Source organism: Schistocerca gregaria, chromosome X (assembly GCF_023897955.1).
Source record: "Schistocerca gregaria isolate iqSchGreg1 chromosome X, iqSchGreg1.2, whole genome shotgun sequence".
NCBI classification, from domain to species: domain Eukaryota; kingdom Metazoa; phylum Arthropoda; class Insecta; order Orthoptera; family Acrididae; genus Schistocerca; species Schistocerca gregaria.
Window position 1 is genome coordinate 127,365,873 of NC_064931.1, and position 24,950 is coordinate 127,390,822.

Below are 24,950 nucleotides of genomic sequence, written 5' to 3' on the forward strand. Positions count from 1 at the left end.
CTGACTGCAATAGAAACAGCCCATCGGAAGAGGAGCAACAATAAAGGAACGATGTAAAGAGAATGTGAATGTGAATGCCCAAAAGACAATAAGGAAAGAAGAAATGGGAATGTGAATGTTTGAAAGGAAGAACGACATATTCCATATTAATTTACTCTCTAAAATCCGATATTATTTGCGGCGAAGCATTAGTTAGTAAAGTGTAGCGGGACAATGTTCAAAACATGACTGAAAATATGTTCACTAAATAGAGATAAGTATATCTATGATAGACATGTAATCTAAAGTCGACATACAATTTTAAAATGTTTGAAATAAGGTAATGAAGTAATACAAAATGCTATGATTGTAGCGTACGTTGTTGTTCTACAGCCGGCTGGTGTGGCCGTGCAGTTCTAGGCGCTTCAGTCTAGAACTGTGTGACCGCTATGGTCGCAGGTTCGAATCCTGCATCGAGCATGGATATGTGTGATGTCCTTAGGTTGGTTAGGTTTAATTTGTTCTAAGTTCTAGGCGACTGATGACCTCAGACGTTAAGTCATGTAGTGCTCAGAGCCATTTGAACCATTTTGTTGTTCTACATTGTTTAGCTCTGGTATTTACAGGGTCACAGAGAAAGCATCCTAGGTTTTAGAGGGAAAAGCCGTAATTGTAATGATCTGCACTACCAAAGAAGCATAACTTAAGGAAAAATAATGTAATGTGTGTTCCATCTCACAAGCGACATTGAAGCAGAGAGTTCAAAAATGGTTCAAATGGCTGTGAGCACTATGGGACTTAACACCTCAGGTCATCAGTCCCCTAGATCTTAGAACTACTTAAACCTAACTAACCTAAGAACCTCACACATATCCATGCCCGAGGCAGGATTCGAAGATTCGAACCTGCGACCGTAGCGGTCACACGGTTCCAGACTCAAGCGCCTAGAACCGCTCGGCCACTGCGGCCGGCTGAAGCAGAGAGTTCCTGTGACTTAATATGGGCAGAGGTTATATTTGACAACCGGAATAAATTGATAACTGCCTCCTTTTACCGACCCCCGGTCCCAGATGACACAGTTGCTGAACAGTTCAAAGAAAACTTGAGTCTCATCACGATTAGGTACGCTACTCATACAATTACAGTTGGCATGACTTCAATCTACCTTCCGTATTTTGACAAAAATACATTTTCAGACCCTATTGTAGATAGAAAACAACTTCGGTAACTGTTCTAAATGCTTTTTTTAAAATTATTTTGAACAAATAGTTCACAAGGCCATTCAAATTGTAAATGGTTACGAAAACACACTTGACCTCTTAGCAACAAATAATCCTGAGCATCACGACAGATACAGGGATTAGTGAACGCACAGTCGAGTGAGGCTCAATTCCATAACAAAGAAATTCACCAAAACTAAATGCCAAATATATCTATTTATAAAAGCAGCTAAAAATTCGGTTGACCTCTTTCTAAGAGACAATCTCCAATCCTTCCAAACTATGTCAGTGACGACCATATGTGGCTTAAGTTCAAAGAAATAGTATCAACAGCACCCGAGAGATTCATACCAAATAAATTAATAAGAGATGGAACTGTACCCTCATGGTACACAAAACACGACAGAAAGCTGCTGCAGGGGCACAGAAAAAGGCACGTATAATTTAGAAGAACGCAAAATCTCCAAGATTGGCGAAGTTTTACTGAGGCTCGAAATTTGGTGCGAATTTCAATGCGAGATGCATTTATTAGTTTCCATAACGAAAGTCTCTCTGGAAATGTGGCGGAAATTCGAAAGAGATTCTGGTCCTATGTTAAGTAAACCAGCGGAAAGGCTCAGTAAGTACCTTTACTGCGCGACAGCGATGAGGAGGAGGAGGGGGAGACAAGGGACCCAACCCTTCGGAGCAGGTAAAATCGTGGCAAATGTCCGGCGTGGCAAATGTCCGCACACCGACAGCACTACCGTTCCTGAAACATTCGAAGACCCCTGTGCGCCTAAGAAATCTTGCTTTTCTCCTTCTTTACAAATCCATCAGCCGATCCTGACATTTACTCTTAAGTGAAAGTGGTACTGTGGCGTTACTTTTACTATTTGAAACGATCTGCATAAAAAGAAGAAAAAGAAAACAAGCACTGTTTCCAATCCGAAAGCAGAAAGCGCAAAAGGAGGATGTCAAATTATTTTGGGTAATGAAAGAAAGACGAATAACTCATGGTTATACACAAAAAATTTACATCTAAAATTACAGTTGGTACTCTTATTTTATATCAGTCTTCGTAACAGGCAAATATGAACTTGAATTTCTATATGATTGGTTCGGCAAGGGTGACTAGGTCTATTTGCTACATTTACGAAACAGTTCGCTAAGGTGACAGAGAGACTATACATACATGATCTCAACATAAACATATAGTCTACCTCGCTCAGCCCTCCCATTGCCTCAACTTGCAGCTGACAATGAACACAACTAAGAAACACAGATGGCTGGCTGTTTCCCCTGGGCGTACACTCGCAGCCGGTGGAATTCCCAAGTACACTTTCGCAACATAACGTCAAAGAGCCCTCTCCCGTCAATAAATGCATATAGGCCATACCCTAACGAACTCTAATAATCAGTGGCCGAGATCAACAATCTCCCCAAATACACTACTCCCGAATACTCAGCAAAACAAAGCACTGCTCTTAATACTCGGAACAGCCAATCGAACGACAAAGAGTTAGGCATCATACAACATAATACAGGGAGTTTAAGAAAAGTGATGGGTCGACACATGACATTATATTACTTCTCGCTGTTGAAGCTTCTGAAAAAAACGACGGTTCATTACATGATCTACACAGAAGCGCCAAAGAAACTGGTATGGGCTTGCATATTCAAATACAGATACGTGTAAACAGGCAGAATACGGCGCTACGGTCGGCAACGCCTATATAAGACAACAAGCGTCTGGAGCAGCTATTAGATCGATTACTGCTGCTACAATGCCAGGTTATCAAGATTTAAGTGAGTTTGAATGTGGTGTTATAGTCGGCGCACAAGCGATGGGACACAGCATCTCCGAGGCAACAATGAAGTGGGGATTTTCCTGTACGACTATTTCACGAGTAATCAGGAATCCGGTAAAACATCAAATCCCCGACATCGCTACGGCCGGAAAAACATCCTACAAGGACAGGACCAACAGTAACTGAAGAGAATGGTTGAACGCGACAGAAGTGCAACCCTTCAGCAAATTGCTGCAGATCAGTGCTGGGCCATCAACAAGTGTCAGCGTGTGAAACATTCAACGAAACATCATTGATATCGGCTTTCGGAGCCGAAGGTCCACTCGTGTACCCATGATGACTGCACGATACAAAGCTTTCGCCTCCGCCTGTGCCCGTCAACACCGACATCGGACTGTTGATGAATGGAAACATATTGCTTGGTCGGACGTGTCTCATTTCAAACTGAATCGAGTGGATGGACGTCTGTGGGTATGGAGATAACCTCATGAATCCATGGACCCTGCATGTCTTCAGGGTACTCATCAAGCTCGTGGGGGCTCTGTAATTGTGTGGGTCTTGAGCAGTTGGAGTGATACGGGACCCCTGATATGTCTAGATATGACTCTGACAGGTGACATGTACGTAAGCATCCTGTCTGATCACCTGCATCCATTCATGTCCATTGTGCATTCCGATGGACTTGGGCAATTCCAGCAGGACAATGCGACACCCCACACGTCCAGAATTGCTACAGAGTGGCTCCAGAAAACTCTTCTGAGTTTAAACACTTCCGCTGGTCACCAAACTCCCGAGACGCGAACATTATCGAGCATATCTGGGATGCTTTGTAACTCTCACTGATTTATGGACAGCCGTTCAGGATTCACGGTGTCGATTCCCTCCGGCACTACTTCAGACATTAGTCGAGTCATGACGCGTCGTATTGCTGCACTTCTGCGTGCTCGCGGGGGCCGCTAACGATATTAGGCAGGTGTACCAGTTTCTTTGGTTCTTCAGTGTATAACAGTCCGCAACAGGCATTAGCTTTCAGACAATGAAAGAATCTCACGGGAGAAACAATTAACACAACAACGCGTGTGTACACGGACACACACAAATCCTCCCAAACCACAAGCGAAGAGGGCAAAATATTCCCCCAGCAAAGCAACTAATCGGGTATCTTAATCTACAAAAACAAGAAAAACACTACATGCACGACATACTAAAGTTAACACTTACTGAAACTACGTGGCAGATTAAAACTGTGTGCCGGACCGAGACTCGAACTCGGGACCTTGCCTGCGAAAGGCACACTCCGCTGCAGAGTGAAAATCTCAGGCTGTTGCTAAGCCATGTCTCTGCAATATCGTTTCTTCCAGGAGAGCTACTTCTGCAAGGTTCGCAGAAGAGCCTCTGTGAAGTTTGAAAGGTAGGAGACGAGGTACTGGCAGAATTGAAGCTGTGAAGAGGGGTTGTGAGTCGTGCTTGGGTAGCTCAGTCAGCTGAACACTTGCCCGCGAAAGGCAAGGTCCCGACGTCGAATATCGACCCGGCTCACAGTTTTAACAGTTTCATAACAACGCACATTCCGCTGCAGAGTGAAATTCTCATTCTGTAAACACTTACTGGTATTTCTATGATTGGACACACCGTCCCTTTGACATTGGCCATCTCGGCCAAGAAGTCATTTCTGACTTCAACCATATTTCAATATGTTTAAAACGCAAACGTGGCCTTCGTCTGCATGCGTTATCTGGTTTACTATGAAATCAGGACTGCAGGCTGCTGTCTGGATCACGTAATTCTACATTACTGGCCATTAAAATTGCTACACCACGAAAATGACGTGCTACAGACGCGAAATTTAACCGACGGGAAGAAGATGCTGTGATATGCAAATGACTAGCTTTACAGAGCATTCACACAAAATTGGCGCCGGTGGCGACACCTACAACGTGCTGACATGAGGAAAGTTTCCAACCGATTTCTCATACACAAACAGCAGTTGACCGGCGTAGCCTGGTGAAACGTTGTTGTGATGCCTCGTCTAAGGAGGAGAAATGCGTGCCATCACGTTTCCGACTTTGATAAAGGTCGGATTGTAGCCTATCGCGATTGCGATTTATCGTATCACGACATTGCTTCTCGCGTTGGTCGAGATCCAATGACAATTAGCAGAATATGGAGTCGGTGGGTTCAGGAGGGTAATACGGAACGCCGTGCTGGATCCCAACGGCCTCGTATCACTAGCAGTCGAGATGACAGGCATCTTATCCTGTAACTGATCGTGCAGCTACGTCTCTATCCCTGAGTCAACACATGGGGACGTTTGCAAGACAACAACCATCTGCAGGAACAGTTCGACGACGTTTGCAGGATAACGGACTATCAGCTCGGTGACCGTGGCTGCGGTTACCCTTGACGCAGCATCACAGACAGGAGCGCCTGCGATGGTGTACTCAACGACGAACCTGGGTTCACTAATGGCAAAACGTCATTTTTTCGGATGAATCTAGGTTCTGTTTACAACATCACGATGGTCGCATCCGTGTTTGGCGACATCGCGGTGAACGCACATTGGAAGCGTGTATTCGTCATCGCCATACTGACCTATCACCCGGCCTGATGGAATGCGGTGCCATTGGTTACACGTCAAGCTCACCTCTTGTTCCATTGACGGCGCTTTGAACAGTGGACGTTACATTTCAGTTGTGTTACGACCCGTGGCTCTACCCTTCATTCGATCCCTGCAAAACACTACATTTCAGCAGGATGATGCACGACCGCACGTTGCAGGTCCTGTTTTTGGATACAGAAAAATGTTCGACTGCTGCCCTGGCCAACACATTCTCCAGATCTCTCACCAATTGAAAACGTCTGGTCATTGGTGGCCGAGCAACTGTCTCGTCACAATACGCCAGTCACTACTCTTGATGAACTGTGGTATCGTGTTGAAGCTACATGGGCAGCTGTACCTGTACACGCCATCCAAGCTCTGTTAGACTCATTGCCCAGGCGTATCAAGGCAGTTATTACGGCCAGGGGTGGTTGTTCTGGGTACTGATTTCTCAGGATCTAAGCACCTAAATTGCGTGAAACTGTAATCACACGTTAGTTCTAGTATAATATATTTGTCCAATGAATACCCGTTTATCATCTGCATTTCTTCTTGTTGTAGCAATTTTAATCGCCAGTAGTGTATTATTACCAACGGCTCCATTTTCTCACTCCATCGGCGGCGCCAGCAATCCGTCACTCCTGAGGTGTCTCTTCCTCAAACTGCTGTGGCTTTTTGCTACACCACCTTTGAAGCATGGCCTCATTGCCTTTACAATGTTCCTCTACATTCGTTCCCCCACGCTCGCTACTCCAACCGTTTTCGTATTGGCACGTGCCGTACGCAACACCTTCTCTCCCTCCTCACGCTTGGAACCTCCCAGGTCAAACACAATTAATCTGAATGTCTCAAAGTCGTTCTTTTGTACAACAATAAGCGTTCATTTTTACTCTGTGGGCACCGAGTATAATATAAATAATAACTGGCTCTGCTCACCGCTGTTATGCGGATGACCCACACCTCGATTCTTTCTACAAATTTTCTCGACATACATATTGCGCGACTGGAAACGCTTCGCTGGAATGGGTGGTATTTTAATATTGCTCAAGCGTACCCCGTTATGTTCCGCCGACAGATCATATCACCACATTGTTTCGGACTCAAAGTTGACGCTCGTTGCGCTGTTTTGTATTACTGGCAACACCCTAGCGATAACTTCGCCACTGAAGTGGCTACTAATAAAATTTAGGTGTACTCGGACAGACCAGGCTATTTTTAAATCGGGGGTTTCGAAACGTCGTTCCCCGCCTACACTGTGCATCAAAATTTTCGATAACGAGACGGAGTGTCTTTTATCAAATGACCTCTCACATCTAGACATGGACCCCAAATCCGTACTCACTTCTCTAGTACAGCCTCTCTCTATACCTGATAGTGCTGCCTTGCTAGACTGTGAATCATTGCACACAATATTCACATTCTCAGATACTTTTAAAACCGGGTCCGCCTTTTGCGGTCGCTCAGTTTCTCTTTCCCAATTTTCAAAATCGCATTTCATTGAAACTACCTCCTCATTTTTAAGTAATTGTTTGTGTTCTGTCGTTTCCGAACTTTGCCGTTCCCCCAGATTTTGCACTCCTTGTGGGGGAGGATCTTTATTCGTGGTTTCTAGCGTGTCTGTACCGGATAGTGCCACGCTATCAGACTGTGAATCCTCACCCACAATATTCCTACTACAGGGTGGCGCACGAAATGTGTTACCAATTGTTTCCTTCACAATTTACGATTCAGATAGATATCCCGCTGGGATCTCTACAGCAGTACCAGCAGAGCTTGGAAAAACAAATGAGTTACGAAATGACGTGTAATTCACGATACTGCCGCTAGGAGACTAGTAAGCAGCAATGGCTCACAATGGAAGACTGACGACACAGCAGCGATCGGCAATTGTGTTACTTTTTCATGAAACGAAAAGCCTTGTTGTGACTCAGAGGCGTTATCGACAACAGTTTAACACACGATGGGTCCCTTGCAAGAAGACCATCCACAGGTTGTACGATAAATTTGTACAGGAAGGAACAGTATTGGAAATGAAGCGACCTCGGCCTAAGCCTGTTTGTTCGCCGGAGAATATTGAAGCGATACGAGTTGCTGTACCGAGAAGTCCCGGGAAATCGTATAGAAAGGCAGCAGAGCAACTGGGAATATCCAGACGCTCCGTTCAACACATTCTTAAAAGTGACCTCCATATGTACCCATACAAGATGAGCTGTGCACAGAAGCTCACTGAGTAACACAAGCAGCAGAGATAACTGTTTGCTCAGTAGGCGGAGGATAGGGAAGAAACTCTCAACATCGTTTGGTTTTCAGACGAGGCGCATTTTCATTTAGACGGTGTGGTTTACAAACAAAATGTACGCTTTTGGGCCACTGAAGACCCACAAGTGCTTCATGAACGACAACATTATGCTCTGAGTATTACAGCGTGGGCAGCAATTTCCAGTCCCGGACTTATTGGACCCTTTTTCTTTGAAGAAACTGAACAGCGAGGGTTATTTGAGTATGCTTCTCAGTAGCTTCATTCCACAGCTTCTTGCTACTGTCTTGCCCTTCAACACGCAGTGGTTCATGCAAGATGGAGCAAGCCCACATACTGCAAACACTGTGTTGAAGTTTTTACACGAGCATTTCGACATGCAGATCATTTCACTCTGGTTTCCAGGTCGCTTCAATGACGGACAAAATTGGCCCCCCAATAGTCCAGACCTGAATCCATGTGACTTTTATCTTTGGGGGTACCTAAAGGAAAATTTTTTCCCGGAACGTCCACGTGATTTAATGGAGCTCAGAAGACTTATTCTTCAAGTTTGCAGTGAAATTACGGAAGACATGTGCCGTAGGGTAATCACTAACTTCAGTGTTCCTTTGAAGGAAGTTAGGAAACGAAATGGTGGACATATTGAGCATGTGCTGAGTTAGAAGAAATCTCCATGGATGGCTCTTCATTGTAGTATATGTTCCTATCAGATTGTATTGACAATAAAGTTTATATTCAAAAACAAAATGGTAACACATTTCGTGCGCCACCCTGTATCTGATACTTTTACAAGCAGTTCCGCCACTTGCGGTCGCTTAGTTCTTCTTTTCAAATTTTCCATATTGTGTTTCATTTAAACAAATTCTTCCATTCCAACGAATTGCACCAGGTCGGTCGCTAACGAGACTGACCGTTGTGCAAGTTCTTCGCACATGCCTTCAGTCGTTTGCATCTCTTTGGTCTCGGCTTGGAGCAGTCTATCTTGGGCAACCCTGAGAGAAGTGAATACTTCTCCTTTCTAACTCTGTAATCTTCTCCCACAACTGCTTTCTTTCTTTCTTCGCTTTTTCCCTCTCTTCACCAGCTCTTGCTCTATCTGCTTTAGCATTTGCTCTATCTGCTTCAGCCCGACACCTACTGCTTCTGCTTTTGCGTCACTTTCCTCCGTTCTCTTTAGCCATTATTTAACCCACAGTGGAAAGGCTCCCACAGTTCCAGAAATCGAACTATTCGACATAATGTCCGTTTCGCTTTCGTCAGCTTGATCACTTTCACTCTGCTCATAAATCTGTTTGCTTCCCTGGGTTTCAGACACTGTAATTGTTGCTATTGCCTCCTCCTCGGGAAATTAAACACTGATTTGTACCGTATCTACTGGACTTTTGTCTCGCGTAATTTTCCTAGTCTCAATCGAACTAGTACGATTTCCCCTCTCCTTACTGTAGAAGGATGTGAATCCAATTTCTTGCTCGACGAACAGACAGGTCGATCAGTACCGTAGGGCCTCCCGAGGCCTGTAAGGACGGAGAGAGAGAGAAAGAAAGAGAGAGAGAGAGAGAGAGAGAGAGAGAGAAGGAGAATAAAAATGCAAAAATAGATTGCCACGCGCTACAATTCCCGTGGCTTATATGGCAGTTTCTAACTTCCGACTGAGGCGGAACATTTTTGAATTTAACTCCCAGGCGACTCCCGTTGGTGATTACAATAATACTGCTACCGCACTGGACTTAGAAAACTTGGAAAAGAACCCGCAATATTCCCCAAGCCGATAAAAACTGACACCCACAGCCATGACCGAAATGGTCATCAGCGATTACTCAACACAACACTGAAGAAGTTCACAACCAGATAATAAGCATAGTTCTACTTACGATCAGCAAGGAGAGAGACGACGCAACATAAATTATGTTCATATAAGCTACCAAAGTCTAAAAAATGGTTCAAATGGCTCTGAGCACTATGGGACTTAACATCTGTGGTCATCAGTCCCCTAGAACTAAGAACTACTTAAACCCAACTAACCTAAGGACATCACACACATGCATACCCGAGGCAGGATTCGAGCCTGCGACCGTAGCAGTCGCGCGGTTCCGGACTGCGCGCCTAAAACCGCTAGACCACCACGGCCGACCCCAACGCCTAACGTAGCAGGTACTTTCACAGTCAAAAATACGACTTAAAACACCAAGTAAAGTCGCTTCCTATGCGACTGTTCAGATTTTATCTTTGCCAACTTGAGATGAAAGATCAAAAAGCTTATTCGGCCCCTGAGGTAGAACTTTAGTCAGCTGTAGGTCCATCCTCTGTCAACGCTTTCAACCTCGAAACACCTGAAGCCTACGACCCCTGCTTAACACGTTTCAGCGGCTTCTGACCGCAGACCCGTCACTTACCCGAGCACATGCAATTTTGCTACGATAATATTACACACTGGTTCCTACAGTACCCAATCCCTAGTATTTTTGCTTCAAATAATTTCAGGAGCGTTCTATCTCGTCACAAACATATGGACTACTTTTGTTTCTCCCAACTCTCAACTCTTGAGACGAGTCCAACCACCTGTTTCTAAGGTGTGTCTGTCCCCACGCACAGTGTCTCACTTTTAATTTTTTCTAGTGGTTAAGGAAAAGCCGCTACAGTTGATTTTTTAGTACTTTATGAAGTTCACACAACGTGTTTCGGCCTTTACATTAAGTCAATATCAAGTGTACCTGAATATGCCCAATGTTAAGAGACACGCTCTAAGAAGAAGAGGAAAAAGACACACCATGAAAGAATTATCCGAATGGGACGGAAATCTGTAGCTGTGATTTACATGTACAGACAAACAAATGATCATAGTTTCAGGAAAATTGACCGAAATTATTCAAGAAATGGACATGAGCGTTTGGCGTCAAGGCCGGGAGGCCCTTTGCGGAGCAGGTCCGGCCGCCATGGTGCAAGTCTTACACTACTGGTCATTAGAATTGCTACACCAAGAAGAGATGCAGATGATAAACGGGTATTCATTGGACAAATATATTATACTAGAACTGACATATGATTACATTTTCACCCAATTTGGGTGCATAGATCCTGAGAAATCAGTACCCAAAACAACCACCCCAGGCCGTAATAACGGCCTTGATACACCTCGGCATTGAGTCTAAAAGAGCTTGGATGGCGTGTACAGATGAAGCTGCCCATGCGGCTTCAACACGATACCACAGTGCATCAAGAGTAGCAACTGGCGTATTGTGACGAGCCAATTGTTCGGCCACCATTGACCAGACGTTTTCAGTTGGTGAGAGATCTGGAGAATGTGGTGACCAGGGCAGCACTCGAACATTTTCTGTATCTACTAAGGCCCGTGAAGGACCAGCAACATGCGGTAGTGCATCATCCAGCTGAAATGTAGGGTTTCGCAGGGATCGAATGAAGGGTTGAGCCACGGGTCGTAACACATCTAAAATACAACGTCCACTATTCAAAGCGCCGTCAATGCGAACAAGAGGTGACCGAGACGTGTAACCAATGGCAACCCATACCATCACGCCGGGTGATAAGCCAGTATGGCGACGACGAATACAAACTACCAATGTGCGTTCACCGCGATGTCGCCAAATACGGATGCGACCATCATGATGCTGTAAACAGATCCTGGATTCATCCGAAAATTGACGTTTTGCCATTCGTGCACCCAGGTTCGTCGTTGGGTACACCATCGCAGGGGCTCCTGTCTCTGATGCAGCGTCAAGGGTAAACGCAGTCATGGTATTCGAGCTGATAGTCCATGCTGCTGCAAACATCATCGAACTGTTCGTGCAGATGGTTGTTGTCTTGCAAACGTCCCCATCTGTTGACTCAGGGATGAGACGTGGCTGCGCGATCCGTTACAGCCGTGGGGATAAGATGCTTGTCATTTCGACTGCTAGTGATACGAGGCCATTGGGATCTAGCACGGCGTTCCGTATTACCCTCCTGAACCCACCGATTCCATACTCTGCCAACAGTCATTGGGTCTCGACCAACACGAGCAGCAATGTCGCGATACGATAAACCGCAATCGCGATAGGCTATCCGACCTCTGTCACAGTCGGAAACGTGATGATACGCATTTCTCCTCCTTACACGAGGCATCACAACAACGATTCACAAGGCTACGCCGGTGAACTGCTGTTTGTGTATGAGAAATCGGTTGGAAACTTTCCTCATGTGAGCACGTTGTAGGTGTCTCCACCGGCGCCAACCTTGTGTGAATGCTCTGAAAAGCTAATCATTTGCATATCACAGCATCTTCTTCCTGTCGGTTCGTGGTGTAGCAGTTTTAATGGCCAGTAGTGTATTACATTCGCCGCCACATTCTCCTTGGTGCAGCTCTTATTACATTCGACGCCACATTGGGCGACCTGCGCGCCGGATGGAGATGAAATTATGATGAAGACAACAGAAAACCCAGTCCATGAGCGTAAATCTCCGACCCAGCCGGGAATCGAACCCGGGCCCGTAGGACGGCAATTCGTCACGCTGACCACTGAGCTTTGGGGGCGGACTACTCAAGAGAAAGATCTTCACAAACTGAGCAAGTATATAGTGCGTTGGCGTAGCTCTGGCTCTTATGCAAACATTTATTCGGCTTGGCATCAATTGATAGAGTTGTTGGATGTTCTCTTGAGGGACATTATGCCAAATTCTGTCCAACTGACACATTAGATCGTCAAAATCCAGAGACGTTTGGTAGGGATTGCCCCTAATGCCCCAAACGTTCTTAACTGGACAGAGCCGGCCGTAGTGACCGAGCGGTTCTAGGCACTGCAGTCTGGAACCGCGCGACCGCTACGGTCGCCGGTTCGAATCCTGCCTGGGGCATGGATGTGTGTGATGTCCTTAGGTTAGTTAGGTTTAAGTAGTTCTAAGTTCTAGGGGACTGATGACCTCACATGTTAAGTCCCATAGTGCTGAGAGCCATTTGAACCATTTGAACTGGGGAGAGATCCGGCGACCTTGCTGGCCAATGTAGGGTTTGGCAACCGCAAAGACTAGCAGTAGAAACTCTCGTCGTGTACGGACGGGCATTATCTGCCTCAAAATACAATACTGGCCATTAAAATTTCCAACCGATTTCTCATAGACAAACAGCAGTTCACCGGCGTTGCCTGGTGAAACGTTGTTGATGCCTCATGTAAGGAGGAGAAAGGCGTACGATCACGTTTCCGACATAGACAAAGGTCGGATTGTAGCCTATCGCGATTGCGGTTTATCGTATCGCGACATTGCTGCTCGCGTTGGTCGAGGTCCAATGACTGTTAGCAGAATATGGAATCGGTGGGTTCAGGAGGGTAATACGGAACGCCGTGCTGGATCCCAACGGCCTCGTATCACTAGCAGTCAAAATGACAAGCATCTTATCCCCAGGGCTGTAACGGATCGTGCAGCCACGTCTCATCCCTGAGTCAACAGATGGGGACGTTTGCAAGACAACAGCCATCTGCACGAACAGTTCGATGACGTTTGCAGCAGCATGGACTATCAGCTCAGAGACTGTGGCTGCGGTTACCCTTGGCGCTGCATCACAGCCAGGAGCGCCTGCGATGGTGTACCCAACAACGAACCTGGATGCACGAATGGCAAAACGTCATTTTTTCGGATGACTCTCGGTTCTGTTTACAGCATCATGATTTTCGCATCCTTGTTTGGCGACATCGCGATGAACGCACATTGGTAGTTTGTATTCGTCGTCGCCATACTGGCCTATCACCCGGCGTGATGGTATGGGGTGCTATTGGTTACACGTCTCGGTCACCTCTTGTTCGCATTGACGACACTTTGAACAGTCGACGTTACATTTCAGATATGTTACGACCCGTGGCTCTAACCTTCATTCGATCCCTGCGAAACCCTACATTTCAACAGGATAATGCACGACCGCATGTTGCAGATGCTGTACGAGCCTTTCTGGATACAGAAAATGTTCGACTGCTTCCCTGGCCAGCACATTCTCCAGATCTCTCGCCAACTGAAAACGTCTGGTCAATGGTGGTCGAGCAACTGGCTCCTCATAATACGCCAGTCACTACTCTTGATGAACTGTGGTATCGTGTTGAAGCTGCATGGGCAGCTGTACCTGTACAAGCCATCCAAGCTCTGTTTTACTGCATACCCAGGTGTATCAAGGCCGTTATTACTGCCGTAGGTGGTTGTACTGGGTACTGATTTCTCAGGATCTATGCACCCAAATTGCGTGAAAATGTAATCACATGTCAGTTGTAGTATAATATATTTGTCCAATAAATACCCGTTTATCATCTACATTTCTTCTTGGTGTAGCAATTTTAATGGCCAGTAGTGTATATGCCCAGGATGGTTTGCCATGAATGGCAACAAAGCAGGACGAAGAATATCGTCGACTTCCCGCTGTGCTGTAAGCCTGCCGCTGATGACAACAAAAGGGATCCTAATATGAAAGTAAATGGCATCCCAGACCATTGCTCGTGGTTTCTGGCCGTATGGCAAGCGACAGTCATACTGGTATCCCACCACTGTCCGGGGCGTCTCAAGACAAGTCTTCGGCCAGCAACCCCATTGACTGGAGTAGAATTGTCTTCAACGATGACACCCGCTTCGAACGGAGCCCCGATGTAGAATATACAGCCGAAACCGGTTGTGTGAAATTAATAACATTCAACAGCTGCGGAATCAACATCATCCCGATAGTTTCTGGTAGTTATCACTTGCGCCGAGACCCCAGAACCCTCTTAATGCTTTGCTTCGACCCCACCACACGAGACGCATTTTTACCAGGTGCTTGGCGGCTCTCAGCGCTACAATGGTCGGGCGTGAGTGTCACACACTCCAGGGAATTCTGATGTATTCAGTCAATTAAAATTCAAATATCTACTGGTTCACAGGTGGGATTAGCATGCGATTTGCACCAATCAGTATTAAAGTAAACAGAGCGCATATTTAGGGTTAGGAAGTGGGTGTGTCAATGAGAGCAGCTGCTACTGATCGTTTGCTCTGCGACAGAATATACAATATCGACAGTTAGTGTCATTTTGCAGTATTTCCTACCAGGTCTGTTAGACGTTAAAACAGGGAACTATAAATCACTGCTTGCAGTTGACAATGACGTAAAACGTGGTATCTTCGTAATGGAAATATTTGATACACATGTTACTAGTCTACATCAATTCAATCGGCCACTAAGAACACATCCACCATCAACTACGAAAATCAATTCTCAACTGCTTAGAAGAAGTTTGGTCAAAATTAAAGTTACTGAAAGAAAAAGAAAGTATTTACTAATGCATGTACCAGCAGTGAATTAACAGTTAGTATGGCAGAGTTATATAATCAAGAAAGGCAGTACTGTGATGGTGTTAACAGTTCATCAACTTTACGATTTCATTTCAGTGCTGTGCTAGGCAAGTCGACTCCAGCAGATGTGCTACCTGCTAACTTCCCAACTGCTCAACACCAGTTGACTCCTTCTGAAAAAGAGTTCGGAAAGGTGGGACACAGTGCTCCCAGATTTTGTAGTAGGGAATAAAGACGTAAATTGAAGATTCGCTTGTATTTCTATGCGCGAAGTCAACTGCATTCAAGAAAATACGCTAACAGTAAAGTAGCTCACTGTTTATTGACAGTGTCTAAATATCGGTAATAGGTGCTTCGGTGGGACGAACTTTCGCCACATAACATGGATATTTTGTATCTATGAACTTCGTATTGAACAAGACAGTGCTTACCATTTGTTAACTCCCACTGAATGCCAAGCCGTCTGAAGTCACATAACCATTAATTCATTAAGTTAGTGCATAAGTTCGTAGCGTTTTTGTTTAGCATGTTGGTATTCTTGTCGCTACGGGTTTATTCATCGATTGTCATTTTTATTTGTAGTTCACTGTTCCTATTTGAGTTTACATATCGTCATTTGGAGATAGTGACTGGAGCTGTCGACGCTAGAAAATGGAGTGCCATGTTGAGAAATCGGAACATTTCCGAAATATCCTTCTGCTTGACTTCAATAGAGGAGTGATAGCAGCGGAGACAAACAGAACCATTTGCTACATGTATGGGGATAATGCCATTAGACAGAGAACAGTAAGAAAACAGTCTTCTCGTTTTAACGAGGATCGTGTTGACATTAGTGACTCTCCACGTTCAGAAAGATCTTTGGGGTTTGATGAAGATCGTTTAAACGTATCAATCCACAATGATCCATGTCAACGTACCCGAGAACGGCCATCTGTATCGCTGAGGCACTCAAGCCTCCCCACCAACGGCAAGGTCCACGGTTCATAGGGAGGAAAAAGTCAGTATAAATTTGAAAACTTAATAATCCACGGAATAATGTTGATAGACAGGTAAAAATTTACACACATGCTTGGAATAACATGGGGTTTTATTAGTACCAAAGAAAAAAAAACAAAGTTCACAAAATGTCCGACAGATGCGCGTCGTTTGGTGATGATCGTGTGCTCAGCCTCCACTTTCGTCATGCTTGGCCCCAGACCTCAGTCTGTGCGATTATTGGCTTTGGCGTTACTTGAAGTCGCAATTGTATCGTGATCGACAGACATCTCTAGGAATGCTGAAAGAAAACATCCGATGCCAATGTCTCACCATAACTCCGGACATGCTTTACAGCGCTGTTCACAACATTATTCCCCGACTACAGCTATTGTTGAGGAATGATGGGGGACATATTGAGCATTTCCTGTAAAGAACATCATCTTTGCTTTGTTTTACTTTGTTATGCTAATTATTGCTATTCTGATAAGATGAAGCGCCATCTAGCGAACATTTTGTCTACTTTTGTATTTTTTTTCCTAATAAAACCCCATGTCATGCCAAGCATGTGTGTCAATTTGTACCTCTCTATCTACAATATTCCGTGATTTATTCAGTTTTCAAATTTATACTGACTTTTTCATCACCCGGTACTACCGATGACTAATGTCTTTGTTATGTGTAACTGTTGGTTTCATTAAACTTAAGGAAACACGCTACGAGCTTATGCACCAATCTAATAATTTGGCCCTGTATTCTATTACAAAAAATGGCGTGACGGAAATTTAACTACAGGACTGCACATCAACCGATCAGGTAATGAGCTTCAATAAATGCTTCCTAATACAGGATGAATGAGGTTAATCACCACAGGAGGTGGATAACATTTGCTCATTGGGGATAAGTTTAACGAACTTGGTTGATTCCAACTTGACATTTATTTAAAAACTGTAGTAGACTCTTCAACTTCAGATAACATTTAATATTACAAAATCCTAACACTATATTTCTGTAAGGGGAAGCCGTTTGTCATACAGAGGGGTCCAAAAAATGCATCCACTGTTTAAAAGTCCATAACTTGCAAACTAGTTGACGGAGTTGTCTCCTTTTTTATGAAAGTGTAGCTTAAAGTCCATTTAAAGATATCACTGTAGGTGTTAGAAATGATCACTATTAACAGCCACACACAAACGATGCCGCCGAACTGCAGCACGAACTACTGACTGCAACGTGTTCAGTTGGATATTTGCACATGAATGTACGATGGATTCTCGAAGTTCATCCAATGTGCGTGGCTTTTGTCGATAAACGACGTACTTTAGTGTTCCCCACAGGTAAAAGTCCAGAAGAGTTTGGTCTGGGGAACGTGGTGGATACTCCACAGCACCTTTACGGCATATCCATCTTCCTTGTAGATTTTCGTCGAGATATGCCCTAACACGATTTTGGTAGTGGGCTGGGGCACCGTCTTGTCGAAAGTAAACTCTTCCGTCTCCATACAAGTCTCGGATGGCAGGTAAAATGGATGTCTGTAGCTTCTGAAGGTACACCTCACCGGTAACTGTGCCGTCAAAGAAGAATGGCCCAATCAAGACCCGGTAAGACAACCCACACCACACATTTTCTCCTGGCAAATTCACGGCTTTGTCTGCATGGACATTCGGATTTTCGGCTGCCCAGTAGAGGCAATTGTGGCGATTTACTGTACCATTGAGTTTGAACTGTGCCTCATCAGACCACACAATCATCTCTGCAAACTCTTCATCGTTGCGCACCATGTTAGTAAACCACTCGCAGTACTCCATTCTACGATCTGGGTCGTCCTCGTTCATTGCGTGTAGCAATCGTGGGATGTAGCACATCCACTTTGCTGTCTTCAAAATTCGCCGAACACTTGAGCGACTCACTCCAGTTTCACCGGTACACTGTCTCACAGACTTCTGTGGTGAGCGAGTGAATTGTTGTAACACACGAAGGGAGTTAGCTGGACTTGTTATCGTTACAGGTCGTCCAGATCGTTGTTTGGGTACATCTTTAACACAGCCTTCGGCTTCAAATTTGTCTCGAATGCGACGAATGGTTAAACGTGTCGGTGGCTCTGTTTGATACTCATGTCGCCATTGCCGTTGAACTTCATTAATGTTTTCGTACTTAAAATACCACTTCAAAACTGGCTTCCTTTCATCGTCTGTAAGCCTTGCGCCAGCCATGTTTACTCGAGTAACTAGGTGCAACTAAGAGCAAAACACTGACTATCTGGCGACTGTCATCTAACAAAACAAAACAACGCAATACAACGCTTGTGTGGCGACTGCCGGAACTACAAACTATTACACTAACAAAGATGAGACAACTCCGTCAGTTAGTTTGCCAGTTATGGACTTTTAAACAGTGGATACATTTTTTTGGACCCCTCTGTATTAATCATCATTACTCAAAAGAACGCAACGTGGACGCGCATGTGCTCAGACACAAAGGTTCACCATATTTCAGTAAAGGTTGAGTCATCAAAACTGGCATGTGACTTCCAGCGAACAGCACAATACTTCATCGGGATCGTGACGCATGAGGTGAATCATGACTGGATAAAAAACAAAGCAGCCCCCATCTGAATCTAGTCAAGCGACAGCAAAATTATCACTCGTGAGAACCACTTAATACAGTGTGTTTGAAATAGAACTCCCTAGTTTTAATGTGTCCTAGAATCTGTACAAATGGACATACACTATTCTAGTTTGTGGTGTTTGGTTCATCAACTCTCCAAGTTTGTTGGCTTCCCTGTAGTTGGCAGGTCTGCTTGACCTTGAGACGGCACCGGTGCTGTTTTTTCCCTCTGTTCCCTCAGTTCAGTCCAGGTGTGTGTGCAGTGCAGTGCAGAGCAACTCAGCAACAATGTGTACTCCGCAACAGAAAGCCAAGTGAGTTGTCTGGGTTGTGAAAACTGAGCCGGTTATAACAGTGCAATGTAATTTTAGACGTCAGCATGGTGGTGAACCACTACAGCAAAAACTATCCGTAATTGGCTAAAGTCTTTCAAGGAAACTGGTAGTGTTTTAAAAGCAAAATCACCAGGTAGACTGAGAACTTCTGAAGTTATTGTTGAACAGATCCGTGTTTCGTGTGTTCGATGTCCGAAGAAGTCTTTGCCAGACGTAATCTACAATTAGGAGTACCTAAAGGTACTGTGTATGATGTTGTGAGTAAAAGACTTAAGTTGCGCACCTACAGATTGAACTGTTACATGAAATAAAACCCACTGATAAAATCAAAAGCTATGAGTTTGCTGTTGACCTTCCACACAGAATTGATGTTGAAGTCAATTTTTTAAAAGAGATTCTCTTTTACGAGCAGGCTCATTTCATGTCAGTGGAGCAGTTAATCTTCATAAATGTGGAATTGGGGGAGGGGGGGGGGGGGCAGAGCATCCACATGAAGTTATTCAACATGACTCTCCCAAAATGAATGTCTGGTGCAGTATGATGGAAGGTTGTGTTCTTGGTCCTTTCATTTTTGTCGAAAAAGTAATTAAAGGGGGATGTATATTGTGAAATGTTGACAGAGTACGTCTTTCCCCAAATAGACAGTTACACCTGAAATGTTGGTGGACACGTAGCGAGAAGTGGAATATCATCTCGACGTGTGCAGGACAACAAATGGATCCCACTTTGCAGTCTACTAACATTAAACAAAACTTGAAGGAATTCTCTTTCATGATATGTACTCATTGATGTAATTTTTCGTTAATTTACCCATTAAATTTATACTTGAAACTAGAGAGTTCTTTTTCAAACACCATGTACTTCTAACACAAGACTTTCAAAGTTATAGAAAATTCCTGAGACGAAAAAACTGAACTCCCATCCAAAATCACCTTCCAAGTGTGCATACAAGTGACACGAGATACTCATTAGACACCTGCACTGCAGATACTACTGTGCACAAAATCCAATCTGCCTAACCTTCGTGCTCAGAGACAGAAAGAAACTGGGAGGGGGTGAACTGACCTCTTGACACAACGGATTTTTCAGCAGTAACAGGTGTCTACTCCAAACAGAAGGTGGGAGAAGCAATGTCTGGTTCCTTCGCTCAAAATTTTTCATAGGTTCAACATCTAAAATTTGAGCAAGCGCTTGCCTTGTGCATGCAACTGAGGAGACAAATCGCGTGGCCATACGATTAAGAAGGTCCAGGCAGATAAACGCCCCCCCCCCCCATCCCCCCCCTCCCCCCCAGCTAGGCCTTGCAAGCCACCTTCGTCAAATTAAATTAGACGACCATTCGCAGGCCCTGCTACAAAGCAGAACTGAAAACGTCCACCTGAATTCACCAATGTGTATGCGTTTGCAATTACCCCCACGTTCATACATTCATACAAGCTAGCTAGCAGTCGTCTATCTTTAGGATCATCCATGTATATTTAACAGAGTGCTGAATATCAAACATAATAAAAATGAATACAGAAATCAGTCAGTTCGGTTCCCAGAGTGATCTTCTCTCCTTGCATGCTACAAACATGAGAAAACACAAGCAGAGAAACGGCATTGTGCAGAACTTGATAAAACTACAAAATCACACGGAAGGTGGATTGACTGGCGCCTTTCAACGTTACCGGAACAATTAACCATAGCTACACAGTTAAAACGCCCCTTCTAAAATTAGTATCTTTGACGAAGTAGAGTGACTTTAAAGATGGTGTCGGTACACTTCAACTACATTGTAGTATGAAAAGCAGCCATGATTCTCGTCGAGACTTTTACATTACTGGCAAACATTGTCTCAGGTAATTGAACACTCGTAATTTTTATTTGGAGTCTGAGAGTACCCTCTGGTGTGGCTGTAGGCTGCATGTGTCAGTGTGTCAATGTGGCATTGATAGCATACTGCAGTGTTGTTCTACCCCCACCACACTCCACTAAGAAGCGTTATGATTGTTTCTTTTATGCACTGCTCATTTTCTTCAACATATTAATCCCTAGCTGCTTCATGCTCATTTTATAGTTTACACAGTTGTACGAGGGCTATCCACAAAGTACATTACGTTTTGGAATTAAAAATAAATAAAGTATTGGAATTTTTTTTATTATATACAGATGAAAGCCACACTTAAATACTACTTTTATACATAGTTGCCATTTAAATTAAGGCACTTATCGTAGCGATGGACGAGCTTGGAAATTTCTTCGTCGTAAAAGTCGGCCGCCTGCGCCTTCAACCACGTGGTTACCTCTTCTTGAAGCTGTGCGTCGTCATCAAAACGCTGCATAGCCAACCACTTCTTCATTGCTGGGAATAAGTGGAAGTCGCTCGGTGCCAGTTCGGGACTGTACGGCGGATGAGGAAACAACTCCCACTTAAAAGATTCGAGAACTTCACGAGTGGCATTTGCCGTGTGGGCCAGGGCGTCGTCGTGAATCAGCAAGATCTTTGAACCCTAGTTTTCCCCTGCGCTTGTTTTGTATTGCTCTTCTGAGGTTTTGCAGAGTTTGGCAATACCTTTGAGAGTTTATTGTAGTGCCTCTTTCCAGGAAATCCACAAAAATCGTATTTCTACCGGGTTACTGCTCAACTACGTGGTTGAAGACGCAGGCGGCCGAATTTTACGACGAAGGAATTTCCAAGCTCGTCCATTGCTACGATAAGTTCCTTAATTAACATGGCAACTATGTAGAAAACTAGTATTTAAGTGTGGCTTTCATCGGTAAATAATTTAAAAAATTTCCAATACTTTATTTATTTTTAATTCCAAAACGTAATGTACTTTGTGGATAGCCCTCGTATTACTCCTATCATATCTATTTTTGCTCAACAATTTATGGAATGTTGAAAAACAATTCGGAAGTTTACGTTGTCGTCCTAATGTCTCCACCAATGACCCATTTCTTCTTGGGCTAAGTGAAGCTCTCCCCTGTATTTCTGATAATTATGCATAACATCTTAGAATACGTTCATCTTAGCACATATTAAGTGACGTTACGCATTATCAAGTAATTTAAATATTGAAAAATTTAATCGAAATCATGACAGAAACGCTACACATCCGCAAATACTATGGAGCAAAGTTCAGCTACTGAAATATTACGGTGCATTACATCCTGAGAGTTGTCAAAGTTGGAAGTTAATTACTGATCTAGCGTTCCATTTATTTAAGCTTTTCGGGTTCTTAAACCATGTTAGATATCTGCTCCACGATACATGGCTTTTTAGAATGTAGTCCTCCTTATCAGCAGACAATTATTAGATTTTTAACTATGGCACCATAGCATTATATTATGAAGAGGCTGTGGAGGTGGTTTCTCGACCTGGCTGTGAATGACTGTGTTGATTGGATGAAACTGTGCATATTTTTCGAAAACGACCAGTTTTAAGTTGATGAATTTCGTCCTTAAATTTTTCAGGGAGTAGACTGAATCTCTGAAGCGCATTTCTAAAATGTCTAAAAAAATACCTATCTACAGTAGTTGTAATTTCTCTGAACTCAAAACAATTTCTACCCACAAAGTTAGATATGTATAGGAAGATTTAGAAGTCATAGGTTGCCAAGTATTGTGAATACTGTGGAAATTCTACAAATTAGCACTTCAGATTACACAGTTTTCCCATTGCTAAGGCTCCTTTTTGGGCTGGTGTATTATATTAACAGTTTTGGGTGTGATTTCATAGGTACTTCTAATGGATATTATTTAAGGTCTACAAGCCAATCTTTCAGATAATAACTGAACTGTGGTGGAAGGTCTGTTATGTTCCAGAATTATTTTTATCTGGTGGTCCAGCATAAAATTTATGACACGGAATTTCTTGTTGAAGCGTTCGAACACACACACTCTCTCTCTATCTCTATCTCTCTTACTGCTTACCAAAGTCCTGTTAACAAAATTAATCCGCAGATCAAGGTGACATTTGGCTTACATTGTGCCCAACAGGTACCGCCATACAAACAACATAATTTTAGCACTTTTCTAGTTGCCATCTTATATTCTGATTTTCGACATTTCTTGCTCCGTTGTGATGTACAGAATAGACATTGAACACAGAAAAATACCTTCACGTTTCAGTACGGTAAGTACGGTATGAATTTGGTACTACTCATTTACAGTGGCATTATTCACTCTCGTCTGGCATGCAAGTGAACAAAAGAGCGGGATAATTATGCCCTGTTTCACAAAAGCGTGCTCGCTCACATGGTAATACGTTTCAGCTACGATTAATGTTCTGCAGTTTTCTTAAACTTCGTGTTGCTTACGTCTGTAGCTATTAGGAGATTTAAAGCAATTAGGTTCCTCTGTTAATTTTTAAGAAAATTATCGTTTCTGTTTTCGAATTACTGCTAGCAAGTCTGTTCCTTTTCGATCTCTTGTTAAAAACAAAATATGATGTGGACAAGTGCACGTTCACAGAATGTGGCGTCACGTTTTGGCAGGCATTTGATGGATTGTTGATATTTTTATGTTTACTCATGCAACAACCTTTACGTTCATCAGTACACCAATTCATTATATTTGTCCCTTCCCCTTTTGATCTGTCTACACCACACCACCGTGACACTACCAGCGTAGAAGAAATGTTCGACACAGTTCGCAGCACGATGTCACATATGTATATGTACATAACGGAAAATATAAAAAAGTACAAAACACTGCTCAAGGGTAAAATGTTGTATCAGGTCACTGACGATGCCTTTTCTTAGTAATCAGCAGAATACATCTGGCGTAAAATTCTAATCTCTGTTAAGAGCTCCACCTTAATTGGGAGAACTTTCCAGTACTTAAGAGTAATAGAAATAAATGCGACTGTAATCTTTTGTTCTTTTATTCCAATACCAGCTCGTAGATATTTAAAATATTGCTGTGAAATGTGTCACTCGCTTTAAACTCAAGTACCCTGTTAATCCTAAAACACATCTTTCTTTTTCAGCAAGAAGCCATCTGGTGGTCTAAACTAGGACAGTCACTGGACCAAGAAACGTATTTGCACCATATTTACTCACTATCTATGTACAATGTAATCTGAAATAATTCACAAATGCACAAATAAATTAAAGAATCAAAACTTGCATTATTGTACTATGCCACCCTTCAACCAACCTTCTTATGTAACAGAATTTCCAGCGATATACAGTACTATCTGGAACATAGCTGTTACTAGTGCTATAAAAGAAGAATGGTATGATTCAATGACATCTGTAGTGCTATTTACACTCCTGGAAATTGAAATAAGAACACCGTGAATTCATTGTCCCAGGAAGGGGAAACTTTATTGACACATTCCTGGGGTCAGATACATCACATGATCACACTGACAGAACAACAGGCACATAGACACAGGCAACAGAGCATGCACAATGTCGGCACTAGTACAGTGTATATCCACCTTTCGCAGCAATGCAGGCTGCTATTCTCCCATGGAGACGATCGTAGAGATGCTGGATGTAGTCTTGTGGAACGGCTTGCCATGCCATTTCCACCTGGCGACTCAGTTGGACCAGCGTTCGTGCTGGACGGGCAGACCGCGTGAGACGACGCTTCATCCAGTCCCAAACATGCTCAATGGGGGACAGATTCGGAGATCTTGCTGGCCAGGGTAGTTGACTTACACCTTCTAGAGCACGTTGGGTGGCACGGGATACATGCGGACGTGCATTGTCCTGTTGGAACAGCAAGTTCCCTTGCCGGTCTAGGGATGGTAGAACGATGGGTTCGATGACGGTTTGGATGTACCGTGCACTATTCAGTGTCCCCTCGACGATCACCAGAGGTGTACGGCCAGTGTAGGAGATCGCTCCCCACACCATGATGCCGGGTGTTGGCCCTGTGTACCTCGGTCGTATGCAGTCCTGA

The 24,950-nt window shown here is 43.8% G+C and overlaps 1 protein-coding gene across 2 annotated transcripts in view; it reads left to right on the plus strand.

Moving 5' to 3' along the window:
- Positions 1 to 24,162, plus strand: part of LOC126299556 (uncharacterized) — a 132,421-nt gene extending 108,259 nt beyond the window's left edge. For both annotated transcript variants that reach the window (XR_007552826.1, XM_049991551.1), the window contains one exon: positions 24,028 to 24,162. Coding sequence is in view for 1 of the 2 variants with exons in the window: in XM_049991551.1 (XP_049847508.1) it covers positions 24,028 to 24,055 (28 nt within the window). In the remaining variant the exon portion in view is untranslated. The remainder of the gene's footprint in view (positions 1 to 24,027) is intronic.
- The last annotated feature ends 788 nt before the right edge of the window (positions 24,163 to 24,950 follow it).